The sequence below is a fragment of the Perca fluviatilis genome, chromosome 16 (genome assembly GCF_010015445.1).
Source record: "Perca fluviatilis chromosome 16, GENO_Pfluv_1.0, whole genome shotgun sequence".
Classification (NCBI taxonomy): Eukaryota; Metazoa; Chordata; class Actinopteri; order Perciformes; family Percidae; genus Perca; species Perca fluviatilis.
Window position 1 is genome coordinate 21,258,512 of NC_053127.1, and position 9,227 is coordinate 21,267,738.

Consider the following 9,227-nt stretch of genomic DNA (forward strand, 5'->3'; position numbering starts at 1 on the left):
CAGTATGTTAGAAGACAGGTTGGGGTGTCTTAGGTTGGGAGTTTGATTTCCATCATGTGCTTATCTTTATTTTAAGTCAGATGTCCAGAGGAAAGTCACACTATACTATGACTTTTTATGACTTTTTTTTGACATACTATATTGTGACATGTTCTATAGCTCTGCCTGTTAGAAAACTGGTCAGGCTGTATTAGGTTGGGAGTTTGATTCCCATCAAGTGCTTATCTTTTTTTTAAGTCAGATGTCCAGAGGAAAGTTACACTACTCTGATTTGTTTCAACACTAAACTGACTTTTTACAAAATACTATGCTATGACTATTTTTGACATACTATACTATGACTTGTTCATGACTTTTTTTTGGGGGGGGGGCTTTTTCCCTTTATTTCAGAGTGACAGTGGCTAGATAGGAAAGGTGGGAGAGAGATGGGGGATGACACGCAGCAAAGGGCCGCAGGTCGGCTTCGAACCCAGGAAAGGCCTCAGCGCACGCTCTTACTGGGTGAGCTAGAGGTCACCCCGTTCATGACTTTTTTCAACATACCATACTGTGACTTTTTCATAACTTTTTCATACATACAATACCATGACTTTTTTAAGACTTTTTTTGACACACTATACTATAGTATTTTAAAAAAGTGATAAAGTCATAGTATAGTATGACGAAAAAAATCATAGTATAGTATGTTGATAAAATTAATCAATAGTCATAGTATGGTATGTTGAAAAAAAGTCATAGTATAGTATGTAGAAAAAATCATGAAAAATTCATAAAAAAGTCATAGTATAGTGTGACTTTCCTCTGTACATCCGACTCAAAACAAAGAAAGAAGAACTTGATGGGAATCAAAGTCCCAACCTAAGCCACCCCAACCTGTCTTCTAACAGACTGAGGTAAAGAACAAGTCATAGTATAATAAAGTTATAGTATATCAAAATTAGTCATAGTATAGTATGTCAAAGTCATAAAAAAGTCAGAGTATTGTATGTCGAAAAAAGACATAAAAACGTCATAGTATAGTATGTTGAAAAAAGTCATAGTATGGTATGTTGAAAAGTCAAAGAATAGTATGACAAAAAAGTCATAATGAAGTCATAGTGTGACTTTCCTCTGGACATCTTACTTAAAAAAAAAAGATAAGCACTTGATGGGAATCAAACTCCCAACCTAAGACACCCTAACTAATCTTCTAATAGGCTGAGATATAGAACAGTTCATTGTGTATTATATCAAAAAAAGACATAAAAAGTCATAGTATAGTATGTCGAAAAAAATCATGAAAAAGTCAGAATAGAATGTCAAAAAAGTCATAAAAAAATCATAGTATAGTGTGACTTTCCAACCAGTCTTCTAACAGACTAAACTAAAGTAAATATGTTGAAATAAGTCATAAAAGTGGTTGACGATGGATGGATGGATGGATGGATGGATGGAAGTCATAAAAAAATTATATTATAGTGTGTCGAAAAAAGTCATAGTATAGTGTGACTTTCCTCTGGACACAAAAGATGAGCACTTCATGGGAATCAAACTCCAAACCTAAGAATAGCTAACCAGTCCCCTAACAGACTAAGCTATAGAACAAGTAACAGCACAGTGTGTCGAAAAATATAATAAAAAGTCATGAAAAAGTAATAGTATAGTATGTCAAAAAAATGTTATAAAAAGTCACAGAATATTCGAACAAAGTCATAGTGTAGTTTGTCGAAAAAAGTCAAAGTATAATAGCCTATGTCAAAAAAGTCATCGTATGTTGAAAAAGGTCATAGTATGTCAGAAAAAGTCATAAAGAAATGTTGAAAAAAATGTGCCGTTAATATGACTTAAAATCCTTATCTGACAACTTTAGTGTAACAAACCAACCAATGTATTCTCATGAATGTTCCGTATGATATCATACAAAAATGTATGCACACCAAAACTATGATATCCTACGAAATTAGGAGGCTGGCTAGTGGCTACGAGCTACACCGAGCGGCAGTTGCTAGTTGTTTAAGCCGCTACAGACCTTCGTTGTATCAGCGTAGTTGGTGGTTCAGTTACCCGAAAATAGGTGAGTTTGAGCCGGGTAGAAAGCACCGCGAGCTGCTGGTCGTTTCGTTTAAATTTAGTCCACAAAATATGAGTGTTTTGCTGCGACGAAAGTTAAGATTAGGCACCAAAACGACTAGTTAAGAGCATTTCCAGGGTGAAAGGCTTTAGTTTTCCCCAGGAAGCGAACTCCTCTGGCTTGAAAGTCCTGTAGAACGCCCACCCATCCACCTCGACCACCCCCCTTCTGCGGCCAGCCACGTTCTTATGCAGCGGCCGTCAATGTAATGAATAATACAGCAAAAAACGTTTTGTAGCTTTTTAAACGAATGGTTGAGAACAGGTCATGAGAACAGGCTGAACAAACACAATGAGGTGATGAGACCGAGAGAATAAAGTGAGAGTGAAAATAGAGGGTGGGGTAGGTTGCACCGCACAATAGATTAATTATGCATGCCTAGATATTTTGGCCACCAGCTCGTACACAGGGGGAGAGAGGACTGCCTGTCTCTGTGTCTCTCAGCTATGGGCTCTTCTGCAAGATGGGTGCTGTGGACCCTGTGTGTGTGTTTTACCGCTCTGGAGAATGGTGAGTATACCTGTGTTCTGTCGTAAGCTTTGACACAAATTCAGGAAGACAAGATGAGAAATGTTGGTAGTTTAAAGTGTTTGAGGGATCTGCAAAGCTACAAGAATAGTTGCTTCTGGTCTGAAATTCTTCACATGGATTTAACTTTGTGAAAAAGAAAAGAAAGAATTTACTTTTTAAATGTGTTATTCTGTTGCAAATACAGGGACGCAAACCCTTATAATTGACAGTGTAGACCCCAATTAGAGTTTATAGTTAAAAGTAGACCGATATGACTTAGCTGTACACCATGGAGTTTTTGGACAGATATGTTTGACGTTTGAGGTTGCAGATAAAAAAAAATACTATACTAAAAGTGTCTGTTGTAAAAAAAAAATATATATATATATTAACAATTTAGTTGTAGGCCTACTTTTTTTTTTCAATTGGCAATGGAAAATTGTGTACAAAAATGGCTTTGCTTTAGACTGATGAGCTTCGTCAAACTAATTAACTAAATGTTACATTTGCATTTAGTGTGGGCTACTACTGAAAATCAGCCCGATTTAATACGGACTTATATCAAATAAAGCCTATGTTTGTCATATTGAGTGTCTTGATTTGAAAGACTCTATACAGACTGCTGTTTAGAAACTGGTGATGGAGACAACATGTCGTGAATTGACAGTAGGCCTATGTTCATGAACACATCCCAGTGAAGTGGACTGTTGTTCCACTCAGTCTGTGACGGGGTTGGCTCACCCTCAAAGCTGTCAAGTGTAATTAACAAACTAATATGCACGCTGAATACACACACACACACACACACACACACACACACACACACACACACACACACACACACACACACACACACACACACACACAAAAGGCCTGGGGATGACAGAGAGGAGGGGGGTCATTATTTCAGTAATGAAGGAGGAGCGGTGCAGTCTGCACGTCAACAGAGAAGGGAAGTTAAAAGCGGAATAAAACATGATGGAATTAAAGAAATAATCCCTACAATAAACTGTCTCTCGTATTATGTGACTCATTTTTGTTTGTCCTTTCCCACAATGTTAATCGACACAGTTGCACTCAGGGTAACCATGAGGGAATCCAGTCTAAAGGTGGTTCAAGGGGATGTTGTTGTGCTGCCTTGCTCCTTCTTCACCTCCAGCCCCCTCTCCAGACTCAACGTTATCTGGACCCTGGCACCCTTCTCCAGTCCAGAAATCCCAATACAGGTCTGAATCCCAACACACGCACGCATGCACGCACGTACGCACGCACGCACGCACGCACGCACGCACGCACGCACGCACGCACGCACGCACGCACGCCAAGCCTTACAAATTGAACAGATATTTCAAGCATGGCCTATATCAGGTATTTTATCATAACCTCCTAGCTGGTAAAACACACCATCCTAAAAAAACAGAATCTGCTGCAATGTGAATAACAAGGTTTGGTGAGAACGTTTATTTTATTTATTTATTTTAAGTTGTTTGTCTTCTGCAACTACAACTTCACTGCAGGAGCTGTTGGTAAAAGTAATGACATCTTTCCAAAAGGAAACTTGATTGTGATTCTGATGCAAACAGCCACATCATACCAAACACAACAAGCTTCTCCATATTTGTATGGTCTGAAACTACTTATTAATGGCTGCTCTCACCTCCAGGTGATTGTTTACGACCATGGACAGGTGATTGAAGACCCCTCACTCATTGGCAGGGTGGGTTTTACAGGTATGACCAGTGAAATCCTTTTCATCTGAATTGGGATGTTTTTGAATTTGCTTCTCAAGGACAGTTCTCAAAAATAATTCTGTGAATTTTGTATAGGATAAAAACACAATTCTTTAATGTAAACCAACTGCAGGTATTCCCTGGAGTGCAGATCTTGTCCTGAATGACACACGTGTATCAGATGCTGGAATTTACCGCTGCATGGTCAATAATCCACCAGAGACGGCAGATCCCGGCATAGGAGAGCTGGAGCTTAGTATTCTGGGTAAGTGTGTCACATATTGTCCAGTTCAGCTAGAGTAAGCCTGTTCAAAGGCACTTACACATTTGAAGCAATCATCATTGAATATACTGTAAATTAGGGATGTATCTATTTATTATTTAAGGCTGATTTGCATATCTGCCAAATAGAAGGGCCAAACAGGTTAAGATATAGCATATGCTAGCAGCATGGCTCCAGTCATGGTTAATTCAGTCCACCACTTGTCCAGCCTGAAATACTTCAACATTTAATGGATTGCCCATGTGTACGTTCAAAGGTTGTTTTAGTCGTGCAACAGAAAACTCAGATTGGACAGATAGTCTAGCTAGCTGTCTTGAATTACCCTGCAGAGATCTGAGGCACAGTTAACCATAGTCCTCATAAATCAACCGGAGTTTAAAATTCTAACACAAAGAAAGCAGAAGGTGACGGACATCCGGCTGTAAAGAGTGACATCCGGCAGAATTTCCGGCGGCAACGGATCAATCCAGGAAGTGGAACGTCGTGGATATAGACTATGACTTTGGTGATCCGTTGACTTTTTGTCTAGGTTGCAACATCGGGTCAAAATTAAAATCTTTCCAATGCTTTGGTTTAAATACCTGCAGAACTAATGGCATTCATCAACCTCAGCTGTTCCTTACTGCTAATTATCAAATGTTAGCATACTAACATTACACTTAGATTGTGAACATAGTAAACATTAAATCTGCATTCCCATTGTGCGCAATCTAGCATGCTGATGTTAGCATTAAAATCAAAGCTGTGTTTACTGTAGAGCCTAACCAGCCACCAGCATGTCTGGAGACTCTTAGTCTGGTTAACAATTGGTAAATATTATTCTGTTAATTTTACAGTTAAGTGATACAATCCCAGATAAATAAGTCTTAAAAAAAACTACTTGTAGAGAAATACGACTGCAAAGGTAAAACAATCTCGGTTCAGGTTAGACTCACAGTGGGACATAGATGGGATGAGGGGAGAGCTCTAGCGAGTGTGAATGTACATGTGCTGTATTGTCCTTGTCTTATGTCTCGAGGACCCCCTCGAAAACGGGTTATCCTCTTAAGAATTTCAATAAACAATAATCAATAAATAAACATTGAAACACTTTGATCTATTTGCAAAAGTTCCACTGCATTACATCCTTTTAGAAACTCATCTCCTGATTACTTTTGTAGCTCCGCCTTCGCTGCCCGTGTGCCAGTGGGATGGAGATATTGATATGGGAGGAAGTGTCACGCTGTCCTGCTCGGTGGCGGAAGGCGTCCCGACTCCAGAGATCCGCTGGGATAAAGTGAATCCAGAGGAAATCACACTTCCCATCAACATGGAGGGTCAGGGCTACACACTCACTCACACACACACACACACTTGCACGCAAAGGACTCTTTGGCAGAATCATAATCATCTTGCGTGAAGGTAATTATTATTATTTCTTTTTTTAAAGGCTACTGAAGATCTCAAAGATAGCAAAACATGTCAGGGAATTGTTTATAAAATAATGTACAAGACAACTTGTATTTAATCTGAATTGAATTTTACTCCATTGGAGTGTGATAAAGCCTCAACATGACACACTACAACAAGCATATTCAGTACTGATACAAAGTCATTCACCCCCTTACAAGACAAGGCAACCCTGATGACATCATTATGACATCATCAGGCTTATTTTATTAAACTTGACAAAGCTCCGCCAGAACAACAGTAGACATTATACAACTGTTTTCACAGGCTAAGCGACGAGTAAACCAAACTTTTTGTGTAAAATCAGTGGAGTGCTCCTTTAAGCATGCGATTTGTAGGAAGTAATTTACACCATTAAAGGTGCAGTAGTTAAGACTTATAAAACTAACTTTCTGTCATATTTGCTGAAACTGACCCTATGTTCAAGTAGAACTACATGAAGCAGGTAATAAAAAAATAAAAAAATCTGGCTCCTCTGGCACCACCTACCTAGTGCGATTTGCAAAAATCCACCGCTCCCTGTTCAGATGCACCAGTCAGGGCCAGGGAGGTGTCTAACTGCATGTCAATCACTGCTCATGCACACACATTCATTCTCCCTTGTGGGGGGAGGGGCTTAGGAGACTGGGAAGTTGTCGATGTTCTAATATTTTGGCTAAGTCCTGGATCTTTGCAATCCTACCTACCGCACCTTTAAGCTCATACGTTTCATCTTCTCTTATTAGTTCAACACCAGTCATGTCACCGTCTCTCCTCCTCTCTCTCTCAGGAGATCTCTCAGGCTCCGTCCAAATTGTCAATGTGTCATCTCAGACGTCCGGCCTGTATCGCTGCTCTGCCACTAACCTCCTGGGAACAGCAAACTGCTACGTCAACCTCTCCATCTACACCAGTAAGTGCATCTTTGTTCACCCATAATCCTCTCGGCCTCTTTTCACTGCAGCCACCTGAAGGATTTTCCTTTTACTACGACTGTTTTGTCTTTCTCTGCAGCTCCAGACAGTTCTTCAGGCATGCTGCAGGGTGTGCTGCTCACCTTGTCCATGAGCTTGGTGTTACTGGCGCTGCTGGTGCTCGTGCTGTGGCTCCATCGCACTGGACAGGACGGGGGGTGGAGGGAAGGGAAAGAAGAGGAGTGTTACAATGAGATACGGTATACTCCTTCTCTGATGAAGCGCTCGTTTGTTTGATTTCTCAACATCCACAGGAATTAAAAAAAAAAGATAAAGACATGCTCCTACCCGGGTATCAAACAAAAGACTTCCAAGACTTGGTTTCATATAAATAACGGATTTTGGAATGGATTACAGCCTAGCCAGTGCTCCCTGCATACTACTGTACAGCATCAACTTTTGAAATAAATGCCCAAGTTTCCAATAGGTGTGGTATTTTAGTTACAAGAATGATCTACAGTTGTACGGCATACTTCCATGCTTTTCCAAATTCCCTCAGAATCAGGGGGCCAATAAAGTTACATGATAAAACTCAAGATCCCCTGGCTTAATAATTTATCCAGAAATAAACCAAAAGACAAGCACGGTCCAAACATGACTGCAGACGTGTAGGTCACTATGGTTACATTTACATATCAAATCTGTAAGAAAATGCCTATTTGTAGAAGCACACTCGTGTGGCAGCACATTAAATTAGTACTGGATGTTGATCACAAGTACCGCATGGACATGAATGTTGTCGCAGCACACTTAACAGACTGGAGAGAAAACTACTGCGTAGACCAGGAAGGAGCTGGAGGCTGGTGAGCTGAAGCAGAAGGCTGCTGCCCGACAGAATCAGCCTGACATGCTGTGTAGAGTAAGAGCTCCGTGTCAAGAAGGAACAGACTGAAGAAGCCCATCAGGTGTGTTTTCTCTGTAAGAGAGAAAAGAAACCGCAGAAAGTACATATCTGAAGAGGTGACATTAAACGGTTTAGTATAAGTTTCTGCCATCACATTATTGCGTTTTCCTTATTTAAAGGTTTGTATGTCTGCATCAGTGGCAGCATATTTCAGATAACTGTAAACTGAGTGAGAGTTTAAGAAGGTTAATTGCTTGCTAAACACTACTTTTTTGCTTTTAACCAGATTTTTCTTTCCGGTTTAGAATATGCAGCACTGAAGCACTACTTTAGACCTGATGATGCACACTAGACAAAAAGTCAACGGATCACCGAAGTTATTATAACGGTTATGGTTTCAAAAGAAGTACAAATGAATGCAAAGTCTTAAGATTCCCTGGATAAAAAAGAAAAATCACTCACAGCAGTTGATTTGCAAACGATGACACAAAAACCTTTAATTTAAATAGGAGGAAAAGATAAATCACATAAAAAAAAAAAACTGTACAGAACATTGAACATCGACTTAAAAGTTCTTAAATAAAAGACCCCCCCTGCCAAAACAACTAAAACAATAACAAAGTGGGATGGTGTATGATACATTTTGTGCAAAAGAAGTATTAATTGATTTTTCCCAAACTGCACATTTCAATGTGAAGAATGCCTCTCTCCACTCAGCTCTCCCCTTGGGTAAAGAGTCCCTCCCCTAAACCTCAACATGGTGTATTAAATGTAAAAGAACCCAAAATCCAATAATAATAAAATAGATTTATATTTTAAATATATATTTATATACGAAACATGCTGTACATAGTTTCAGAGATTAAGAAATCCCTTTTTATTGACCCCCAGGTCTGTCCGTTAACTTGTGCTTTCCATACTCCCAGCAAAAAAATACTGCGTTGCTTTGGATACAAGATGAATGGGGAGAAAAGAAAAACAGAAAACAGTACTGATCAAAAAATCTGTTTTTCCTGAGTCGAGGGAGTTACTAACCTGTTTTGAGAGGGATACTAACGTACTTTTCACCTGTCGCAGCTTCTTCACAGCCGAGACGGACAGAAATGTCACGGCTGCTAAAAAGATTTAAAAAGGAGGAAAAAAAAAAAAAACCTTTATACTTTGTGTGCCTTATTTATAATTTTCTAAGGACCTGGAAGTAAGTGTGTGTGTGTGTGTGTGTGTGTGAACTGCAGTCAAAGTGATTCAACAAAATGTGGCTTTAACAGGATGCAGAACATATATCAACCCAGAGAGGAAAAAAATGCTGTAAAGGGGGCCATGTTTTGTAACGTCAGCGTGACCCAGT

General features: G+C 39.6%; 1 protein-coding gene across 1 annotated transcript; it reads left to right on the plus strand.

Annotated features, from left to right (window-relative positions):
• The first annotated feature begins 2,308 nt into the window (after positions 1–2,308).
• On the plus strand, positions 2,309–8,019 carry zgc:165604 (uncharacterized protein LOC792578 homolog). The gene is made up of 7 exons (XM_039777199.1): positions 2,309–2,620; positions 3,692–3,846; positions 4,284–4,350; positions 4,484–4,615; positions 5,794–5,949; positions 6,852–6,974; positions 7,076–8,019. Exons 1-7 carry the CDS (start codon positions 2,485–2,487, stop codon positions 7,270–7,272), a joined length of 966 nt encoding a protein of 321 aa, XP_039633133.1. The 5' UTR covers positions 2,309–2,484; the 3' UTR covers positions 7,273–8,019.
• The last annotated feature ends 1,208 nt before the right edge of the window (positions 8,020–9,227 follow it).